A 23,474-nucleotide genomic window follows, 5' to 3' on the forward strand; every position below is an offset into this window, starting at 1 on the left:
GGGGAAGCTCTCAGACCTTCCAGTTTACACATTCTTCTTTGTCTGGCTTCCCTCCCCTGTAGTTCTTTCTTCGTACCCCCAATCCATCAGTTCAACAAGTGACAGACCCAGGGCTGAGCCGCTCAGGGCCACAGGGAGTCACGACCCGAACCCTGATTCCTGAGTCCAAAGTCTGGTTTGCTTCCCTGGGCCAAGCTGGGCCAGAAGCCGAGTCAGCTATGTGGCCGCTCACGGGGTGTTCAACACCCCAAGGAACAGCCGGACCAGAGCCTTGCTAGTCTCAAGGTGCTTTCACATCTCCTTGATCCAGAGTATCACGCACTGGCCCCGTCTTACAGACCAGCAGACTGAGGCTCAGGAGACAAGGAGGCTGAGGTGGACGACTGGATGATGACCGCCACCCCGCCCTCGGCTGCTGCCCTCGCCCAGTATTTCCTGACCTCAGTGTTCATAACCTGCCTGCTCAAAGGTCCCCAGACCCACATGCCACCTGTTTAATGTTTTCCTCCAGGTGTACTCACCATTTTATTTAGAGAAATGTACTTAGAGGGCCCTCCCTGGTGGTGCGGTGGGTTAAAGCGCAGCACTATGAAGCTGGCCACAGCCACTGCAGCACGAGTTCGATCCCCACCCCGGAGCTGACCCACATGGTGCGGCAGACCTCTCCTGACCTGCCCGCTGCTCCCTCAGCAGTGTACTTCGTCGCTCTGCCTGTTCTGCTCCCCACTCTGTCTCTGGGGAATCCTCTCACCGCTCCTGCACCTCTGGCCTGTACCCCAGTTCTGTGTACATAAATAAATCTTTTTTTTTTTTTTTTAAAGAAATGTACTTGGAAAGAAACGTTGTATCATACTGTCCATGGAGAATGAGACTCACTTGTCACAAATAGAAAGAAAACATAAAAACAACATATGAAAGCAGCGCAGCTTTCCATCCCCGGGCCTGCCAGACACCACTGCTAGCTGAAGTGTCAGGTTTGTGCTTTGTGCTTTTTTTTTTTTAATACATAAAGTTGATCTTAAAAAGTTGGAGAGCTGATGTAAAAATAAACTATTATAATAAAAAAAAGATCCAGAAAAAAAAGGTTAGAGAGGTATTAAAGTTGCCCCCCAAAGGGAACTGCCTAAACTAAACCAAACACACCCTAGAAATGGGGCTGCAGAATTGAGGCCACTAGAGGGGAGGAGGCAGAGAGGAGGGACACCCAGTGCCCTCGGGAAGGATGGTGGTAGCTGTGGCAGGTGCGACATGGACACACACCAGAGGTGTGAACCCTAAGTCCCAGACAGTGCTGTAAACCAGCCGCACATCAACGAAAACATTGATGCGGGAGGATTTTTCTCACCCTAACATTCATATCACTTAACACCTTGTCCTCTGGCCACCCCGACTTATTCCCCATAGTGTGAGAGGGGAAAGGCACACCCCTCCGGGGTACAAGGGTTCACCCTAAAGAGCAATGTTTTAGCAATTATGCCGACGGAGCAGGAGGGGAGGGCGTGGGTAGGAGGAGGTCCACCGTGCTGCTCTCCGTCTGGGGCCCCAGCCACTAGTGTGGCGTCTGTGCGTGCGTGACATGGAGCTGTGCTCGCGAGCCCCAGGGTCAGAGGGGGCCAGGAAGGCGGCTCCCTAGTGATTTGGAAGCAGGGCCCCACACAGTCAGACTCACAGCTCGGGCTTCTCTGTGTCTCCCCGCCCCCCCCCCACCACCGGGCCCCGCCACCTCCCAAGATAAAGAGGCGGGTACCTGAGGCTGATGCCCCCGTACAGGAAGGAGATCCAGAGCCAGCCCACCACCAGGAACAGCAGCATGAGCGGGAAGGCGAAAATGAACCAGGAGCCGAAATTCACCACGTCGCACTGCGGGAAGAAGCTGCAGAAAGAGGGGGGTGAGGGGAGCCCTCAAGTCGGCCACGGTGGGGCCGGTGGGGCAGAGAGGCCCCAGAGTCAGAGTTTTACATCTCTTCTAATAAAAGACACCTCTTCTTTTCTTTGGGACGGCGGGCGGGGCGGGTGGAATCCTGGATTTCTGAGCCAATGGGATCGCAGATGTCCTATAGTCAAAATCTATGCCCCTGGGGACAGATGGGTTCCTGAAAGGGTGAGGGCCATGATAAATTGGGGGGGGCCCCCCCATGAAAGAAGGAGCTGACACTTCCCCACATAGTCACCACACAAGAGGGAGGGCCAGAGAGCCACCGCTGTTTGAAACTGTGTGATGTTCAGTGCTGACAACTCATTGAGTTTTGAAAGGCCACGTGCGGGGGGAGGCCCGTCTGCCCTCACAGGCCTGCAGGCTGGGCCCCAGCAGGGCACTATCTGTGGGTTCCTGCTCTGCCACCGTCTCCACCCTCAGTTTTGCTAAGATGTCTTCCAGCCGGAAGGTGTGAACAACTTACTTTTCACCTGTATTTTCTAAATTTTCCATAACAAACCAGCATATCTTTGGAAATACAGCAAAATGACAACAAAACAGTTTAAAAAAACATTAAAATGTCAGCAGGTATACGGCCACAGTCACTGTATTCACTGTAGCAAACTAATAGTGCTAGAGTAAGTGGAAAGATGGAGGTGGCTCTGGTGAATAAAGTCTGACACCCCAAATAGGATAATTTATAATTATTAAAAATACCTTTTTGGGGGGGAAAATTACAAAATCAGGCTATACAACTGTACAGAGTATAATGACAACACAATGAGGTATATATGTATATTGTGAAAAGGCGAGACTGTGAGACTGAAGATACTCGGCATTTTAAGCTTTTTTCTGTATCTCCTGAGTGTCTGTGTGTGCCTGTATCCTGGATAGTCAGAATAAACTAGTAAAAGCTATTTGGGGAACAAAGGTCAAGGGGACTCAGGGCAGCCATTTCCCTGTCTCCCTGACTTGGCTGGGTGATCAGAACCCCCCAATTACTTGGCGTTGCTTGTGCAAACATTGCATGTGATTTGCATGTACACTCAAAAACCTGTCTATCCCACCTTTTACTCACAGCTCCTGCCGTTTCCCCATAATCTGTGCAAACTGAAGCAAAGCAGCACCCACCCCAGGACCAAGAGGCCGACTGGCTCTTTGGGTGGGAGGGCAGGCCGGTCCTCACAGACGTGGCCTGCCTCTGGCTGCGCCTCCCACACCCCTCACCTTCTGCCGCCCTGCCCACCCTGGGGACAGCAGTTCCCAGTCTGGAAGGCCCCTCCCCGCTGAGACCACAGAGCCCCCTCCCTCCCTCCCTCCCTCCTTCGCTGCTCAAATATCCCTCATCAGAGGCTGTGCATCTTAGATAGGAAACTAGCACTCACCACTGCCTCTTCTCTCACCTTATCCTGCTTTATTTCTTAGTTTACTCGGTTGACACGGCCTATATTCAATTGCTTTTTGCTCTCGTTTGTTGATTGGGTGTCCCCCCAGCAGCATGGAGGACCCCCAGGGACTTTGCTGGCTTTTGTGACTGCAGAGTGACACAAGCTATGCAACTTCTGTCATCAGACTGTAACAGGTACAGGTTTCGTGGACTCTGCCCCCACTCGATGCTGGAACTCCAAATCCCATCAGTACCAAGGAGAAGCACGCCGGGACGTGAGGGCGGAGCTGAGCAGCCAGGTTGGGATAAAACCGGACATGTGGGCTCTGGGGGGACCTGGTGGTTCGCAGCTGATCGTTTTGGCGCTCCATCGGTTTTCAGCGTGCAGGTGGAGTCCAAGTCAGCAGAACTGGTGGGACATCCTAGTTACCCGGTGTTTCTCTCCCTCTTTCCCTGGGTTATTCCTTTACATTTCTCCTTATAAATAAATCCATTATTTAACCTTTGAGTGTGTCCATAGTACGATTGAATCGTAAGCGCGCGGGTGAAGACCCACAGACGGGCAACCCAATTCACATTGGGGTGTCCTGTAACAAGATAAGATCCGGATGGAGGGGAAATGCTCTGAAAAATCAGAATTTCCCCACTAGCTCATGTTATGACCCCCCTTTTTTGTATGATCATCAAAATATTTCAAGCAACCATCAGTTTTCTACTGGACTGCTCTAGCCTCATCAGGTGTTGCCTGGCTCAGGCAGGCAAGCGCTGACCTAAGATGGGAAAGTTCTCTTACAATCAAAAATATTACAACTAGACAATTAATAAAAACAATTATAACAAAATTAATATTGTAAGACAAGGCAGTACTAGAATAATCAGAATTCTTTTACTGCCCGGAGGAGAATCCAAATCCCTTCTCTCTACTATCTCACAGAAGCCTTCTATTCAGTTTCTAAAGTACTACTGAAGTTTTCTGTTGTCTAAACTTCAAATAAGGAATCTCACCCAAATCCTCTATTCAGCTGTTGAGGAACCTTACTGTATCCCTCAACCTTACTTTATCCTTCTTCACATCTCCACCTCGTCTCCACCTTAACCCTTGACTTGACTTTACCCTCTAAGATGTCTGAGTAAACACGAAGGTCATAGAATAGCATTTTAGATCTAAAGGAATTTTATTTTTAGCCAACCATCACTAAAACATGTTAGCTTGAAATTTTATGGACTTATCTTAATTTTAATAGCTCAATAATGTTATCATCTTAACTGAAGGTCTATATGACCCCGAACTGCTCTCAGAAGAAACACTGTCATCTCAGCCCCATTCATATGTTAATTACTTGCCTAAAATATATAAAATAAACTTCTGTTGAAGGCAGGAGGGGAAGCCTTGCACCCAACTCCGACTCCTGTGTCTTCCTCGCACCCGCTCCCCTCTTCCCTTTTAGGAATCTCCGCTCGCCGACGCTGCTCCCACCTTGAGACCCTGCCTGTTCTGCCCCCCAACAATGTGTGATCAGGGCCGGTCCCCGACAGCAGAGTCCCCGGAGCCTGGCCAATAGAAGGCAGTGGGTACCTGTGTCCTGGCTGCTGAGTGAGGAAGGGGAAGAGCAGAAGAAGGAGAAGCCCCGGCCCCGGCGGGGGACACGTGCCTTTACCTCTTGAGCTGGCCGAGCAGGATGAGGTTGGGGGCTGTGCCCGTGAGGGTGGCGGTGCCCCCGATGCTGGCAGAGTAGGGGATGGAGATGAGGAAGCCCTTCCAGATGTTCCTGCGATATTCCTCCTCCTTCTTGGAGTCAGCTGGAAGGTCCAAAGGCACCTCTACCTCCTGGGTACAGTCTTTGCTTTAAACAAACCCAAACAGAAGCCATTCAGAACACACTCGGAATTCCTGGTTTTGCTTGGAAACACACACATAGCTCGTGTTGGGAAGCTAAGTGGTATTTCTAGAAGGCAACCTGGCATTTAGCACCTCTGAAGATGTTCAGCTCTTCAGGGCAGATGTTCTACTCTAAGAATTTCGGCTACAGAAACACCCGGGTAAGTGCCCTGGTGTGGGGAAACTGAGGCCCAGGCAGCAGACCGGGCTTGTAGCCAAGAGACGTGAATAGTTCCAGAGAGTGGGGACTGGGTCTTTCAGCCACGCTCTGTTCGGGCACAGTGAGCTGATCACATCTCTCCTCTGCTAAAGCTCTCTGTGGCTCCCTCTCATGCAAAGCCAAGGCCCTGAGCTCCCTCATGCTCTGTCCCTCAGTACCTTCTCCCCACACAGGCCACCTTGCTGGCTCTACCTGCTACCATCTGCTCTGAGCTGCTTGGCCTCCTGGCTTTCAAGTCTCAGGACCTTTGCACATGCTGGCCCCTCTGCTGAGAACATGCTTTCCACAGACCCCTTGCCTCTCACAGGCGATTGCTCAGGACTGACCTTCTTAATCAGGTTTTCCCCATTAAAGCCCATTTAAATGGGGATTAAAACTCCATTCCGACCCCAGAGCCCCTTCCTAGCCTCACTTCTGGCTTTGTTCTCTTGAACAGCCCTCACCAAAGTACTACGGATTTTGTTCACATGCTTTCTGCACATTTCTGGGACACTAGCTCCCTGGGCTGGGGTTTGTCTGTTTGTTACTACGTCCCCTGCCACGCATGGCTCCTTGTAAACTCTCTATAAATCTCTGTCAAGTGCATGAAGCAGAACTAATAGATACTCGGCAGTGCCTTGACCAAGTCACTTGACAGCCTACTCTGTTATCACCAGATAACAACGCCAGATAACAACGCCATTAATAACCAGGGCCACCTCTGCGCACATGGGGCCAACCACCGGCTCCATCAGCAAAGCAACCCTCATCTCAAAGCAACCCTCCAAGGCGGGCTTCCACATCATGTCCCATGGCTGGGGGGAACTGAGACCCAGAGAGGTTGAGTCACTCGTCCACATCACACAGCAGGTAAATGGCAGAACCAGGGTTCCAAGCCAGGTCTTCACGGCTCCGGTCCCAAGTCTAACCCATGCCGCCATACACAAAGAGCAGGAGAGAGGGCGCTGCCAGTGTGGCGACGCCCCCTGACTCCCTCAGGTGGGCAGGATGGCTACGCTCACAGCTGCACTTGCTTTAAAGCCCCTTGAGCTGGCTCACCCCCTCCTCCTTAACTGCCATGTAGTTTGTGTTCTCCTGCTCACTGGGGCCCTCCTTTCAGACCCTCAACTGCCCTAAGTCTGTGGGGATTTCATGTGCTTCCTGCTTTTTCCAATTTCGCATTTGTTTGAAGGAGAAGCAGAGGTCCAGCCTAAGTCAAAGGGACGACTGGTGGGAACTTGGCCATGAAATCATTTGGAGAAAAATTTGGGTTGAGAGGGGGTGGCTTGCGCTCTGCACTCTTGTTCATCCTCTCCTGGGACAAGCACTGCACCAGGCACTCACTCTTCTGTGCTGGCCAGAAACTGCATCTCCGTGGGCACAGTGCGCAGGCTGCTTCTCCGCAAGGCAGCTAGGAGGGAAGAGATTGATGTCTTTAGTGTGCTGTGCGTGGGACTGGAGTCCTGTGGTGGGGAGACAACCAGCGTGCTCCCCTCCTTGCAAGGACCCCCTCCTAGTCAGAATCAAGGGACTAAAAGGCAGGTGCCACTGCCTCTTCCTGGACCTCCCACCCCTGTTTGGAGATGGACAGAGTTAGTTGCAATGCTGCTGGTCAGCTCCTCTCAAGCTAGCCTCCCTGAGCAGCCATTGCCCAAGGGATGTTCTGGAAAGGCTAGCTGAGTGGTAATGGACCAGCAAGGAGGTGGGTAGCAGGAACCTCCCACTCATTCCTTCGAGAAAGGACTGAGCACCCATGTGCTCTTGACCGTGAGCCTGGAACAATCCAGTGAACAATCCAGTTCAAGATCCCTGACCCCAGTAAAGTTATATTCCAGAAGGAGAGGCAGACAATAAAGACAAGTCATCAGTGATGACAGTAGTGAAGGAAATCAAACCGGGCAATGGACTGGAAAGTGAAGGCAGAGTGGGAGGGGGAGCCCGCGGCCTGCTGTTATCAGGCCAACAGAAAAGACCCAAGAGCTGATGGCATGCGATGTATGGCCTCGAGTAAAAGGAACCATCATAGGGAGACCATGGGAAGAGGGCTCCCGGGACAGGAATAGCAAGTGCAAAGGCCCTAGAGGTAAGGCCTGGCAAAGTGAGGAACCACAGAAAAGCAGCTGTTCTGGGAGCGGTGAGTAGAGAAGGCCGAGGGGAAAGGTGGAATAGGGTGAGGTAGACAGAGGTCAACAGAAGTCAAGTCAAAGATGACCCCAAAAGGAATATCATTTGATCAACATTTTGCAAAGACCTATGGGCCTCTGGGGGGTAAAATGGAACCCAGGAGACCAGTTCAGAATGTATCACATTTTCCGGATAAGATGATGGTAGCTGGACTGGGCTGGTAGCTGAAGAGATGCTAAGAGCAAAGAAGTTGTGTTTCAGTTTTCCCTCTGAGAGAAGAGCTTGGCACACCTGGGAGAAACTCTCAGAAAGCCTAGCCAGTCAGTCCACCAGTAAGGCTGCTGAAGGACAAGACAGATGAAATCCCCGTGCCTTCTTTTCTGCTGGGGAAACACACCCTAAACATAACTGGCATGGCTGATGGAAAGGACTGTCATGGAGAAAGATAGAGCAGGGAGAAGGACGGGTGTTGTGGGCCGGACCCCTTTTCTTACAGGATGGTCAGGATGAGTCTGATTGAGAAGAGAACACTGAACAGAGAGCTGGAAGGGGGTGTGGTCAAACATCTGGTGCTATGAAGAGCAGGTGCAAATGTCCTGAGGTCGCAGCTTGTCTGGTGTGAGGGAGGAAGCAGAAGGGACATCAGTGGGCTCGGAGCAGCAAGAGAGTGGGGGAGAGGAGGAGGAGGTGAAGCGACAGAAGTGGCAGAGGGTGGGGTGGTAGGAGGTAGGCTGGCCTGTGCAGGGATCTTGGGGCTCACAGGGAGGACTCCTGTGGGTGAGATGGAGGTGGAGCCAAGGGAGAATGTGTGCAGACGAGAGTCAGGACAGGATCTGATTTCATTTTGAAAGTATCCCTGGCTTGGTAAGTCAGCCTCCCCAGAAGCCTTTGCCAGTGTTTGGGACATAAGAATAGATGAAGGAATCAAAAGTCTCTGCAGCTGATGGCCCTCCCTGGTGGCGCAGCGGGTTAAAGCACAGCACTGAGAATCTGAAGCCACTTCCGCATGAGTTCGATTCCCGCCTGCCGCTGCCCCGGAGGAGACCACATGGCGAGCCAGACCTCTCCTGACCCGCCCGCTGCTCCCCTCAGCAGTGTACTTCGTCGATCTGCCTGTTCTGCTCCCCACTCTGTCTCTGGTGAAGCCTCTCACCGCCCCTGAGCCTCTGGCCTGTACCCCAGTTCTGTATGAATAAATAAATAAATCTTTAAAAAAAAAAAAAAAAAAAAAGTCTCTGCAGCTGAAATCCTACCAAGAAGAGAAGAACCCAATCCTGGACACTGGGAGCGTGACCGGCAGCCTCACACCTGGGTTCCAGGTTCAGGACACAGCGTCGTCACTCACCATGACCTTAGACCAGTGGTTCCCAACTAGCCCCAATTCTGCATCCAAGGGACACTGGCAATATCTGGAGATATTTTGGGGTATCCAGCCGGCAAAGCCAGGGATGCTACTAACCATCCAATAATACATGCAGCCAGTCCACACTACAAAGAATCAGCCTACCCCAAATAGTAGTACTGACTTTGCTTGGTTTAGACAGATCCTTTGTTCACATAAATCTCTTAATCTCCTGGTACTGCAGTACTTTAATTCATAAAATGAAAGCAATAATTCTCCTAAGGCTCTCAAGAGGACCAACAAGTTAACTCATTTGGGACAGGCTGGATGTCTGCATGCCCCCCAATCCACATGTTGAAAGCTAACCCCCATGCACTGGTATTGGGGGTGGCCTTACTGGGAGGTGATAAGGTTGTGAGGGCAGGGGGCTCACGCATGAGATGAGAGCCCTTTGGAAAGAGGCCTCAGTGAGCTCCCTTGCCTCTTCTGCCACGTGAGGCCACAGCAAGAAGACCAGGACCTGGATGCGGTGCTCTGAGACTCCCAGCCTCCAGGACCACAGCTAACACACGCGACCATTTAAGTCATGTGGCCAAAGGTGATTTGTTTTAGTAGCCAGACTGGACTGGGAGACCGAAAGCAGGGCCTGGAAAACCTCTGTAAGAGGTCAGAGAGTAGAGATTTTAGGCTTGGGGGGCTGTGTAGTTCCTGTGGCAATGACGGAGCCTCACCACAAGCTCACGGAAGCAGCGCAGACAAGACGTAAGCAAACAGGTGTAGCCAAACCTTTGCTGCTGGACACTGAAGTGCAATTTCATGTAATGTCCACATGTCACAGGATAGTCTTGGACCATTTAAAAAGATAAAAACTATCCTCAGCTCAGAGGCAGCAGCCTGAACTTGACGGGCCAGTTTGTCAGGCCCTTATTTAGATAATTCAGCAGGAAGCTGAGACTAGCAAGGATTTAATAAGTATGGGTTTCTCCTGAAAAGAATAATAAAGGGGCCCTGGGTGCCTGGACCTGGCCTCACCCACATGTAAATCATCTTACACTGCAGGCAAAGTTGCTCTGAGGTGGTAAAAGGAGGCCAGGGCACTTCCTAGTGTTGTCAAAGCACAAAGTTACCTGCCAGGCACCAAACTCCAGGCACCACCGCCCTTTGCTAAGTGGATATCGACCTCTTTACCTAGTCTGACAACCACCCTGGATTTTTCACAGCACCAACCCAGGGCAAAGCCTGCTTCTGTTGACTTCGCTTCTGTCGACTTCGCTCGCCAGGCCCCAGCCCAGCCCCAATCCTGCCATAGTTCCTTTCTGACACCCTCCCACCTAGATAATCAAGGTCCCTGTGGTGCGAGCACTCCCTTGCCTCCACCACCATGAGAAACCCCACCCCACCTGCTCAATGAGCTACAGATGTGTTCTTGGGCATGGTGGCCACACAGACTGGGCGGAAAACTGGCCTCCCAGCCTCAGGGCTTTGCTGTCCACCAGAGGATTGCTCCCCTCTCTTGTTCCCCTCTCCGCTCTGAGCTGCCCCTCTCCTGATGGCCTCATGAGGGTGTGGAGTGCCTGGGGGCTGGCTGCCATCTTCACTGGGCCTGAGGCTGAGCGATCCAGTAGGCTGCTGGGTCTTACTGCCACGAGCAGGGGTCTGAAGGCTGAAAGTCAGATTGGGCTACCCTGGGCCACCGAGATGGGGCCCGCAGTGCTCCCGTGGTGCACAAGTCCACGTGCAAGGCCCGAGACTGGAGGCCAGGGCACTGAAGCAGGAAGTGAAGGGCTGTTAATAGGACACCGGTGCCAGTGGGCTGAGTCACTCCCCAGGGGGTGGTCAGACTGGAAGAACTCTGACCCAGTGACCCGCAGCCCCTGTGACTATCTCTAGCTCACTGTGTACCCGTCCACAAAAGCTCACCAGCGTCCAGGCATGGCCCAAGGCTGGGTCCTCACAGTCCTGAGTGAACTTCAAATCTCGTGGGAGAACCCAGCCCCACCAAGAGGTTCTGGTTTAGTGGCTGGGGTGGGCCCGGGCCTCAGTACTTTTGAAAAACTCTGCAGGTGATCTTTTGTGCAATCAGGACTGAACAGACTTATCTGGAGATACAGACGGGGAAAGTGAAGCCTCCAGGGGCTGTCCATGGCCTGGGGGCGGGCAGCGAGCTTGCCAGTTCGCCACCATCCCCACCTGGCCCCTATCACTCATCCTTGGAAGCTGGCTGTTGCCACATTTGAGCTAGAGCACACAGAATGAGGCTGTGCATGCCGGACACTGGGCGGACGCTTCACACACCGCAAGCAGCAATCTGTAGCTGCACATGAAATTCAGAAGGAGGCAGTTTCACTCTATGCTGACAGGTGATGTCACAACATTTTCTACCAAGATTTTTTTCCACGCTCATCATGATGATGATAAAGCCAGACAAAATGCAGTTGAAAAAAAAAAATAGGTGCTGAGTGTTCTTGACTACTTCCCGAGGGTCCACTCCATGCTTCCTGTGACTACAGTGACCCAACCAACCCCAGGAAAACAGGCCAGGGGGCAAAGTCTCCAAAGCTTCTGACATCCCCGTGTCCAGAAGTTGCTGGCTGGCTGTTTGGGAGCGTGGTGCTTACATAAGACCTTAGTCAAATAACGCCAGTTCCTGAGTTTGTATCAGGCGGGACTGAGGACGTTCACATTTGCAACCCTACAGCAGCCTGGACACCATCTGGGAGAGCTAGGTTGGGGCTGGCCTTCCCCTGTATACCTGGGGAAACTGAGGCCCAGGGAGGTGGGTGACAGTCTGGATGGTTGGGGCAGGCTCACACCTGTTCCCTGTCAGTCTCCTGATCGCCCAGGACATGTGCCTTCCCACGCTGGGAGGAGACCCAAGGCCCCCACTGGGACACTGACACTGGCCACACCTCCTGATGGCACTTGAACTTGGGCACACAGGGGACCTTCAGGAAAAAGTCTTGTATCAAATTAGGCACAGAGCCCCGAAAGAAGGTCTAGGGCCCCACAAAGCAGGTTTACAGCCATGAATTCAATTAGCACTTCAACCGCGTGGGCTTAAGTCTCCCCACTTTGTATCTGGAAACCGAGGCTTAGATGAGCGAAGGGACTGGTCCGCTCACTACTGAACCCCTACTACATGTCCAAGCAGGATCCTAGTGGACAAGATGACACCAGTGTAGGGTGCGTGGGGTGTCCACAGCAAGGGAAGAGGTCGACACGCTCTCGTGCAGGAGCCAGCTGACAAGCCCAAACCTCCCTGCCCACCTGGGGTCTTCAGAAAGCTCACGCCAAGGTGGAGGGGCTTGTTCCCTGCTTCTCCCAAATCCTGGAAACCAGGTGGTTTTAGACGCCTGTTAGCCACAGCCTGGATGCCAGGTTCTCAGTGTTTCTGGGACATCACAACAGCCCACGTGAAATGGAGTGAAGGCGGAGGGGAATGCTCACCAACCTACAGGCTTGCTTTTTGAGGAAACCTGCTGGCAGCCAGGTTTCTGTGGGCAGAGAGCAAAGGGAAACAGCGGTGGCGTTTAGAACCAAAAGGAGGGGCAGGACTCATCGGCTGAGGGACCTTAAACAAATATTTCACCACTTTGAACTTCAGCTCCCTGCGGTGTCAGGTGGCTACGGTGTGGGGCACCCCGCAGCTGGCCAGGGCCGGAAGGCCTGAGAAGGTCTGACCAGAAGGCGAATGCTGAGGGTGTGGGGAAGCCCCGCCCACGTGGCCCTGGCCCCAACCCCGGGCAGCGCTGGGAAAGGACCTGAGGTCTCCGAGGCAGGACCCCTTACCCGGAGCTTACCAGGGCTCTGGCATGAGGCTTAAAACCACAGATTTCAGGCTCAGCCAAAACTCAGCAACACACTCACGTGCTGCTTTGGTGCTCTGAGCCTCAGTCTCCTCAACTGGGAAATGGGCGTCGCTGACTTGGTGGGCAGTTATGAGGAGCAAATGAGTCAATGGGCAGAGTGGCTAGCATGTGGCATGGCCACAGACATGAGGGTTCAAGGCTCGAGTTGCTCTGGTCACTACTGGAGTCCCTTGAGGACTTGCAGCCCCTGGGAGCTGCCACCCCCCACCTCCTCACCCCCCCTGTCCACTCACAGTCTCCACCCCTGTCCTCACCTCCTGCCTCCGGACAGACCACAGAAACTGGGAGAAAGGGAACATTTCTCTTTGCCCTGGAATTCGCTTTGTTTTAGGTTTTAGAGTTGATCATTAACCCATTCCTGTTCTTTGGTCCTATAACCTGTGACTGTAGGTATCCCCCAAGCCCCCCCCCCCAAGCCCCCACCTCCCAACACCAGGCAGCATGAAGAACAGGACTGGATTTCACCTTGCACCCTGCACTGTGTGAGACCTTCGGCAAGCCCCTTCCCCTTCCTGGGTCTCAGGTTTGATTTTTCTTCTTTATATGAGGGACTCAGTTTTCATGCTCTTTTTGTGACTGGACTGGAAATTTCCTGGATGGGTTAGTGGCATGGGTCCCATGTCAGCAGCCTGGGCTGTTTTGACTCTGAGGCCATGGGGGCTCCGTCTTCGTTTTGCACTTTTCCCTCAGTTCCCACTCCTCTAAGAGAGCTCGATGCGAGCTCCATCTCCTGCAGAAGTAAGGTCCTTGCAGAAAGCAAGTGCTCAGTAAACATTTCTGAAGTTTACTCAGGCGCTTAGTGTATAAAGTAGAGTGGAGGCGGCTGGGCCTGACACGGGGGCTGGAGCAGCACCCAGACTGCTTGCTGTCACCCCAGGGTGACAGGGCAGCTGCCCCGAGTCCCAGCATGAGAACCAGCACCCCGGTGCTTCAGGTGACAGCCCTGGGGCTGGACCCAGCCCACCACCTGCCGGCTAAGACCGACTTGAACATGTTTAAGTGGCTAGAAAATGCAGTACAAGAGTATTTTGTGATGGACACATTGTAAAAAATTTTAATTTCAGCACCATCCATAAAATTCGATTGCAACACAGCTGGCTTGCTTGGTTCATGGATGCTACCTCCCTGCGCCCGCAGAGCTGAGAGTGGCCAGGGAAGCCTGAAACATTGGCCGTTTGCTCATTCACAGTACTAGTCCGCCAGCTTGTCCCTTGTCACCTCTTGGACAGGGCTTCCCTTCCAGCCGGAAGGCTGTGACCTTGCAGAGATCCTGGTTCCACTGACTCACCAGAACCAGTGTGGCTGATTCTGAGCATACCTCTTTGCCTCCCTGAACCTCATCTGTCATGGACTCAGTCACTTCTAATTTTCAGGGCTGCTGTGAAAATAAAATAAGCAAGCCCCCTTATGTGATGAGGGACTATTCAGAGCCCCTCACAAGATGAGACTAACTGAGATGGTGTGTGGATCAATGGATCAATATTTAGGTTTTAAACGGATACATGTTTATTTTACTGCACATTAAAAAAATAGCTAGTATACCAGAATCACAGGTTCAAGGCCAGCGTTTGGTGTGTTAGTGGGGTGAGTAACCCAGAATCACCAGGCAGGTCTGTGACCACGTGCCATCAAACACTTCCCTTCTCTTACTCCTCTGTCGTATTCACATTCCAGCCAGCAGGTGCAGAGAGGTAGCAGGGCAGAACCCAGATGTCATTCCCATCTGCCCTCACGCAGGTTCCACTGGCCAAACTTGGTCACATGACCACATTTAACCTCAAAGGCACTGGGAAATTCATCGTTTTCTCTGCACAGTCAAGTACCCATAGAGGGTTCTAGAACTAAAAGAATAAAGGGGGTAAATTTATACATATGTGGGCAATCTCTATTATAAAGGGCTCCTTTTAGAATACAGTTTATGTAACTAAAAAGAAAGATGTAGCAGACACTTTGCAAGCTACAGAAAACACAAAGGGATTAAATCCATAATAGAGGTGTTGCTGATAGGAGCATCACTGTCCACAACTGCCACGTCATGGAACCAACCTAAGTGCCCTTCAGCTGATGAATGGATAAAGAAATTGTGGAATATAGGATTCAATGGAATACTACACAGCTGTAAAAAATGAAATAATGGCTTTTGGGACAAAATGGATGGACCTCAAGAAAACAGGTTAAGTGTAATAAGTCAGAAAGTGAAAGATATCAGATGATTCCACTCCTCTGCGGAATATAAATAACCAAAACCAAAAAGTACACAGGCAAGATATAGTAGGAATAAATCTTGAACTCCGATTTTCCTCTGGCCACCAGAGGGAACAGGAGGAGGGAGAAGCAGGAGAGGGCAGCATGTGAGGGTGTTAGCATCGGTGGTTTAGTGGTGGGGGGGTGAGTGAGACATGTGCCCACATGAGAGATGACAAAGGGAGTTTCAGCAATGCCGACACAAAGCCCTGACATCTTAGTGCCTCTGAATGGAAGGAGTTGCCTTTTCTGATTTCCATATACTTGAGGAAATAAACTCATATTCCTTGAGCTACTTGTAGACAGGCTTTCTTTTACTTGCAAGCAAGTCATTTCAGCTAACGCAGCTGATTTCATGGGTAAAACAGTGGTCTGGAGCAGACAGCCTGTGTGCAGAGTCGGACTCAGCCCTTGGCCTGCTGTGACTTGGGGAAGTCACTTCCCCTCTCTGAGCCCTCTTTAGTCACTCATCACAAGTTTAATTGACTGATGTTTAGAACACATTTCAGAGGGCTGAGCAAATGGCCCAGCCATTCTCACTGTCTGTTGCACAAGGCCCTCTTGCTTTACATATTGATTTATTTAGTCTCTGACCTCCATTTCTCGCTCCCATCCTCCCAGAGCAACCATTCTGATAGGTTTAATGTTCTGGCAAAATGTCTGGTCATGCCTATGTATTTTTAACTGACATGATGGAATGGGATGCTGCCTCAGTCTGGCTCCTTCCCCCCATTGCAGCTATGTGTTATGAGATCCTTCCTATAACACTGTGTTCTTCTAATTCTTTGCTCCAGAGAGCAGCCTGGGTCTCAGGGTGCAGGGGTGTGTGTGCCCTACAGCATCCATCACCACTCTGCAGACGATGCTGCAGGCACATGAGCACCCATGTCCCCTTGTGGGCCTGAGTCAGATTTCCTTAGCATTTGCACCGGTCTATGCACATTGGATTTGATTAAATTTGCTGGATTCCCTGAAGAAAGGCTGACGCCATCTGCATTCTCTCTGATGGCCCCCGCATTCCTGCCATTACTGGGCGTTATCCAGTTTTCTTATTTTGGCCAATCTTGTTGAAGTAAATCTCATAGTTGTTTCAATTTGCATTTCTCTGGGTATTAGTGATCTTGGCAATCTCTTCAAATGATTTAAAATCAGGTTTGGTTTTAGCACCCACTTTAGACAGCTTTTGAGAGATAGGAGAGACAATCTATATAAAGGCCTTAACTCAGAGAGTATGGACTAAATATTCAATAACTACACATTTTTACAAAAGCAAGGTCTGGTGCTTTGCTTAGTTCTCAGGTACCAGCATCACCATCATTGAAACACTCGGCTCATAGCAGGTGCACTTCAGAGCGCACCACCCCCTTGGGGCGTCCCCACTCCCCCACATGGGTGGGGCCCCCAGCCCCTGCACAGCCTTACCTGTGTACTCTTCACTCTCCCTGTTGGGGTCCTTCCGCGCCTCCTTGGGGCCGAAGAGACTCTTCAGAATGGCACTGGCAATGGGCAGCATCATGGCGGTGGAGGCGGTGTTGCTCAGCCACATGGACAGGAAGGAGGTGGTCACCATCATCCCCAAAATGAGCCTGGGAGCGGAGGCAGTGAGGCAGATTCAGAACCAGAGTCACGCGTCCAGTTCACCACCATGGAGGAACCCAGGCCACTCTCCACACGGGAAACCATTGACCGAGTGGGGACCAAGTTCACTTACTGGGCTTGTTTTATTTATCTAAAGGTCACTCACACGATTGTGAAGAGAACTGACCACAGGTACCCAAAGACATACCAACTCTGAAATTTTCTCTTTCATACCCCCAAATCCTTGATGACTCCAACTGCAAAATAAAGTTGCCTTGATTTGGCACCAAGAGAGTCCATCACTTCACCCCAAGGGGCCTTCCCAGTCTCCTCCCCTACTTGCCTGCCCACTTCCACCAGACACCGGCCCAGGCTCCCCTGAAATTAACCGGGGCACCCAGGTGTGCCCAGACCTCTGCCTGCCTGCCACTGCTTGGTCCCACCCACCCGCAGGACTGTGGCGTTCACGGCCTTTTTGTGTTACACTAAATCCTTAATCCACCTGGAACTTATTTAAATGTGTAGTAGGAAATAAGACAATTAGACCTAAGTAGTTTTTGTTTTTTTCTCAAAGAATAAACCAAATCTTTTGACATCTACCACTATTCCCTTTCTCAATTTAGATTTCTTCTAGATCTACTGCCAAACCAGTATCGTTGTTTTTATTGTACCTTTGTATATGCCTGACCCATATGCAAATGGTCATAAGTCTCACCCATTTTTCAAATGCCTCATCCCATGAAGACACTCCTTCCTCTCCTGAGGGCTTACATGCCCCATTGCATGTCCAATTCCACTTTGTATTGGAGTCAGTCCGAAAGATGGAATCTCTCCACGGCATGGACAGCTTCTCCATGGGGAAACTCAGCTAGAGTCTCGCTGAGTGCTTGCCACAGCAACCTGGGAGTTATCCACAGCCTCTTCCCCCTCAGCACCACCCCCACCCCCACCTCACAGGAACTCCCAAATCTCCCCACATTGTCTCTATCCAGTCTCCACTGCTATCAGCCTCTCCGAGCTATCATCACCTCTAATCAGGACCCTGAGCACAGTTTCCTGGTGGTGCTGCATCCAGTAACCCCCTCCTCCATCTGCTGTACCCCAGCGCTTGCTGCATGGTCTAAGACATCACTGTGGTACAGACACAGAGAGTTTAAGTCACTTTCCAGAACATGCCAGTTAGGATTCAGCCTTGAACAGTAGGAGTCGTATGGCTAATATCACCCCACCAAAACCCCCCTGGATATGAACCTGAAGGATGGGGACCCAGGAATTCCAATCAACTTCCCATATGATTCTTCAGCACTTTTGAGAGCTGCCTGAGAGCCTAGCACTGTGTCTGGAACACAGAGGGGAAGCATGAAATATTTGAGGAATGAATAACTGAGCAGATTTCAGGGCATGCTGAGTTGGTTAGCTTGGATGACCAAACAGATGCCAAGGTCAACCTGCCCTCAAACCATCACACCCGCAACAGCTGCTATAATTCAACTTATGGAATTTCCCTTCTGAGGCTTGTTTTCCACAGATGCAGCTAAACTGTACGTTCTCTACAGATGCAAATAAGTAAAGCTGCAAGATAAGCAGCTTAAGTAATAGGCAGCGATACCTTGTAAAAATGAAGGATTCACTCACAAGGAGGAACTAATTCATGTCTAATCAATCCAACTTTGCTATGCCATCCCTAACCTTCCCCCTTAATCTCCCTTAACCCCTATAAAGCCGATCTTAACCCCAGAGAGGCAAAAACAGATGTGAACTTCACCTCCCGTCTTCTTGCTGGCTGACCCTTCAATAAAGCTCCTCTTTTCTCAAAGATTGGTGGCTTCTTTGTACTCTGGGCAGTGAATCTTTGCTTGGTAACCAGGGCCGGGAGGGTTGGTTTGGGCCCCAGGAGATTGGATGCTTCTGCCTCCTTACTCGGGGCTGGACCTACCTGGTCCCTGGCCTTACCTGGCTGGCTGGACCCCGACGAGCATGAGAATCTTGAGGGCAATTCTCCGATGCAGGTTCCACTCCTCAATGGCACTCGCCATGATCAGGCCGCTGAGAAAGAGGAAGTTGGTGTCCAGGAAGTATTGGGGACAGACCTTGTGGGAGGGCAGGACGCCCAAGAAGGGGAAGAGAATGATGGGCAGCAGGGCCGTCACTGACAGGGGCAGGGCCTCGGTGCACCAGTACACAGCCATGAGCAGAATGACGAACAGGCAGCGACCTTCCTGCGGGGGAGATACACACTCAGGAGGGTCAGGGGAACTCGGGGTGGCGGGGTAGGCCAAGTGGGCTGTCGTTGTCAGGGCTTGAGATCACACTGGGGCCCCCCCACCCCGCCACCCCTGCATTCATTTACATGCCTTGGAAACAGACCCTGAGTCTCTGCCTAAGTCTTCCCAAGGGCTTTAGCTTTTGCTTTGGTGCCACGTTCTCACCTTCGCTCATGAAATTTACAGGCTTATAAAGTCTTTGCAGAGGGCATTTCTGCACAACAAGCCCCATTTTCCTACTTGTCTATTTTGTCTTTTGTTGCCTGTACCTTGGGGTCATCTCCAAGAAATCACTGCTGAGTCCACTGTCCTGAAGCTTTTGTTTGTGTCTTTCTTCTAAGATTTTTCACATAGTTTTAGGTCTTACACTGAGGTCATGGATCCATGTGAGTGAATTTTTGTAGTGCTATTAGAAAAGGGTCCAACTTCATTCTTCTGCAAGTGCCTAGCCAATTTCCCAGCACCGCATGGCAAAGAGACAGTCTCTCCCCCATTGAAGTCTCTCGACATTGTCATGAAGTCTTTTGGCCATATGGGGGAGGGGTTTATTTCTGTACTGTCTGTTCTGGTCCCTGGTCTATATGTCTGTTTATAGGCCAGTATCACCCCCCCCTTTTTTTTTATCATTGTAACTTTGCAGTACAGTTTTTTCTTTCTTTTTTAAAAAAAATATTTATCTATTTATGCACACAGAACTGGGTTACAGGACAGAGGTGCAGGGGGGGTGAGAGGATTCACCAGAGACAGAGCGGGGAGCAGAACAGGCCGACTAAAGTACACTGTTGAGGGGAGCAGGAGAGTTCTGCCGCGCCAGGTGAGTCACCTCCCTGGCTGGGGATCGAACTCGTGATGCGGTGGCTGAGGCGAGCTTCACAGTGTCGCCTCTTAACCTACCAGGGAGGACCTGCAATATGTTTTTTTAATAAAAAAGTTTTTCTTTCTTTATTAAAGTGGTTATGAATTACATTTTCTTCCAAACAGAGGTCTTGATTGAAAAGCTTTGTGGAATATTGCCAGGGAAAAATCACTTTTGGTTTTCAGAGTTCACCTCCCTCTCTGCTTTCACACATCTCCAATTCCCTAAACCCAAATGCTGTCTGAAACCAGGAAAAATGAGTCCTCCAGCTTTGTTTGTTTTAGTCAGTCATGGTCCCTTGAAAGAAATTGCTATTTGGAAGGAGTTTCCTTCTGTTCCTAACTTGAGTAGCTTATGACGCAAGAGCTCTACAAGTGACCTGTAAGCACACGGAAAGATGTTCAACATCACTCATCATGAGGGAAATGCAAACTGGACACTTATTTTGTCTTAATCATCAATGTAACTTTGTAACTTTGAGGTCTTCATCCCCATTAAGACTTTTGTCTTAATCATCAATGTCGATAAGAACACAGGCAGCTGAGACCCGAACCCGGCTGCTCTATGGAAAAGACGCTTCCAGCCTCGGCGGGCACTTCAAACCAAAGGGCAGCATCGGAGGGCATCGTCCAGGGAGCAAACAGGGCTTGCCACCCCAGTCCTCCCAGTACAGCAAACAAAGATGTGGGAAAGTGGTGGGACAGTAAACAGCACCTGTTTGCAGAAGCTCCTGGAATCCCCGCCCTCTGCCAGCAGGATTTCAGGTACTCCCCTGAGGCCAAGGCCTCCAGAGGCTCAGATCAGTTTGGCCAGCGAGGCCTGCTCACATCTGGGAACCTGTGGTCTTCAGACCGACCCACACACTAGCTGAAGACTATTTCCACAGCCCAGAGGCGTAAAGCAGCTTTCCTGAAGACACACATCTTCCGAGTGACGGAGCCTGGTTTTAAGCAGAAGCCTGACTCTTGACTGCAGATACAGCAGAGGTGAGTTGTTGGTCTCGGTCTCCTCACCCTGCTTCAGTTATCAAGTAACTAGTCACCACCTGTATGCTGCATTCTCCAGAGAAACAGAACCAAGAGGATAGATGTGGACACAAACAAGAGCTCTATTTCGGCTCTGAAGGCCATCGAGTCCCGTGACCTACTGTCTGCACGCTGGAGATCCAGGAAAGCTGGTGGGGAAATTCAGTTCAAGTCCGAAGGTCTGAGTCGGGGCTGATGGTGTAAGCCCTACTCTGAGTTTGAAAGCCCAGGAACTAGGAGTACACATTTGGCAGCAGGAAGATGACTCAGGTCAAAGCAGAGAAAGAGGGGTTCGCTCTTCCTCGCCGTTTTGTTCAACTCTAGCCCTCAGCTGATTGCAGGACACCCACGCTGGGCTGGGGGTCTTCCTCCTCGGCCTGCTGACAGTGCCGACCTCTTCCCAGGACAGCCTCACTCTGTACACACCCAGAAATGATGAGTTACTGCCATCTGGGCCTCCCTTGCCCTACCAAGTTGACACATAAAATTACCTGTGACACCACCTGAAAGCAGATTGGGTAGCTTATTGATGCCCCCCACCCCCACCCCCACGCAAATTCCAGGAGAACGGGGTATATCGTGCAGGTCATGTGGTAGGAACTCACAATGTTGAATAACAAACGCAAGCGTCTGCAATTCGGACAAAACGCTCACTTCTACCATGGCTTCATCCACCCACTCAGCAAACATGAGTCCTGGCCCACGCTGAGCCCCGGGCTGGCAGCTGGGGCGAGGAAAGTGACTGAGACGGTCACTGGATTCTGACCATGCCCATCACAGAGCAGATCTCCACGCCTAGCTGTTTTTGCATAGAAGAACTGGGGTACAGGTCAGAGTGTGGGGGTGGGAGGATTCACCAGAGACAGCAGAGACAGAGTGGGGAAGAGAACAGGCAGATCTACTGAAATAGACTGCTGAGGGGAGAAAAGAGGAGACAGGAGAGATCTGCTGCGCCATGTGGGTCACTCCCTGGCCGGGATCAAACTCAGGCCACAGGGGTGTTAGTGCTGAGACTCAACCCCTGGGCCATCAGGAAGGCCCCACCGACAGCTAGATCTTCTCAAACTCAAATGACCTCATCAGGCCCTGCCCCCTCCTCCAGCAGAGCAGTGCTGGTATATGTTTAATTGGCTCTCTGAAAAGGGTGTGTGTGTGTGTGTAAGTTCTTGATTACTAGTCAATTCGGTTAAGAAGTCACATGTATCACTGACCAGTGAGTTTTAATTCACTACACATGTCAGTATTTTTATTTCTACTGATGATGAAGACAAAGGGAGATAAAGGGACGTCAGAACCTCACTCACTCACCAATGAAGTCAGTGACTTCTTTACTGAGTTTGACTCTAGCTTTCAAATGCTGGGCACATTCAAATGCTGGAAATCTTTATTTTTGGGTGCCATTCATAAGGTCTGACTAGACATATACTACATGTTAAGCTTAATCGGCATTTTTACAACTGTTTATACACAGTTCATTTTTTATTACTTCCGTAAGTCTGGGCAACCAATTTGTAGTGTTTGCCTATTTCTGTGATAGAACTACCCCGAGGTGACTGCTGACATCACTGGACAGAGCTGGGAGGGGATGGACAGCATCCCATACCCCTTCCCCACCTAACACAGAGACGTAAGGAGTCTGAAGACCATAGATGATAGTCAAATAATTTTAGGAAGTGGTGTGCTTTGATTGGCCATTAACTTTGTTTTAATATCATTCATCTCAGCACTACTGTATAAAGTCCCATTTTAAATAATATCTATGTTCAACACTGGCTGGCACCATTCATGAAAATTTGGCAACCAATTCCCAAGAGTCTGTGCAAACCCCACAAAGAATCTGTGACACAGTCTGATGCAAAACTAGCATTGTTCTTCCTGTGCTGGGTCGCACGCCCACAAAGCATCCACTTAAAAATGCTACACATTTATTTCCGTCAGCCCTTGCTGCTGACTGCGGGAGCCAGTCTTATTTATACTGTTTCACATAGTACCCGACAGACCGTCAGGTACCAAGTTTGCAGATTATGTATCTTTCTTAGTCAACTTAGCTTAACATAGCTGTTGCAGAAAATATTTTAGGAGAGCAGAGGACTCTCAGCAGCTGTGCCCTCCTGTGCCAGCAGGCACTGGCCCGTGTGCATGTGTGTGCATGTGTGTACACACGCATGTGTGTGCCAACTCACAGAAGGCGCCAAAGTTAAATCGCTAAATGAATAATAGCGCTTTCTTGAGAGAGCCACTCTCCCATCGGAACTGAGGGAAGGCCGCCAGGCTGTAACCTTTGGTTCGTTCGTTTAGCTCCCGGTGGAGAACCAGAGTTCCATGGGAAGGGGGAGAGGGGGGTCCCCTGTTCATTTCATCTCATTCGTTTCTGCATCCCCTGCACCTAGCATCTTGCCCAACATATTGTAGGAGCTTGGTGTCGGTCTGTGTGGAATGGATGGACATAGGAAGGGTTTACTACAACCTCACACTTCTGCAGGATACATGCTGGGGGTTCAGGAGAGAGTGCTGACAAGTGGACATCACCCCCCACGAGCTCAAGGTTGGGGTGGGGTGGAGGAGCCAGAATCAAATCAGCGCAGCATAGAACAACATGCCCAGCGGTAGGTAGGTGGGGCGCCGAGGCAGGCGCGCCTCTGCAGACTCACTGCCGCAGCTTTGAGGCGAAGGATAAAAGCAAGAAGTACTTCTTGCAGGAGCCACTTTAACTAGATCCCAGAGAAAGAAATCTTTTATAGAGCTCTCAGCTTATACCCTCCGGCTCCCAGTGGGCATTTGGGCATTCGTCT

The 23,474-nt window shown here is 50.9% G+C and overlaps 1 protein-coding gene across 4 annotated transcripts in view; it reads right to left on the reverse strand.

The window, feature by feature from the left end:
* The window catches only part of SLC13A3 (solute carrier family 13 (sodium-dependent dicarboxylate transporter), member 3), a 50,879-nt gene extending 32,120 nt beyond the window's left edge, over nt 1–18,759 (reverse strand). For 2 of the 4 annotated variants that reach the window (XM_012728273.1, XM_012728274.1), the window contains exons 1-5: nt 18,491–18,759; nt 16,382–16,545; nt 6,725–6,791; nt 4,961–5,146; nt 1,748–1,873 (exon numbers count right to left, since the gene is read on the reverse strand). In XM_012728273.1, the coding sequence (XP_012583727.1) occupies nt 1,748–1,873; nt 4,961–5,146; nt 6,725–6,791; nt 16,382–16,545; nt 18,491–18,726 (779 nt within the window). In that variant the 5' untranslated portion in view covers nt 18,727–18,759. The remainder of the gene's footprint in view (nt 1–1,747; nt 1,874–4,960; nt 5,147–6,724; nt 6,792–16,381; nt 16,546–18,490) is intronic. The other 2 variants (XM_012728272.1, XM_004687447.2) reach the window with 1 other exon arrangement.
* Nucleotides 18,760–23,474: the final 4,715 nt, after the last annotated feature.

Source organism: Condylura cristata, unplaced genomic scaffold (assembly GCF_000260355.1).
Source record: "Condylura cristata isolate star-nosed mole 26May11 unplaced genomic scaffold, ConCri1.0 scaffold00022, whole genome shotgun sequence".
In the NCBI taxonomy this organism is placed as follows: domain Eukaryota; kingdom Metazoa; phylum Chordata; class Mammalia; order Eulipotyphla; family Talpidae; genus Condylura; species Condylura cristata.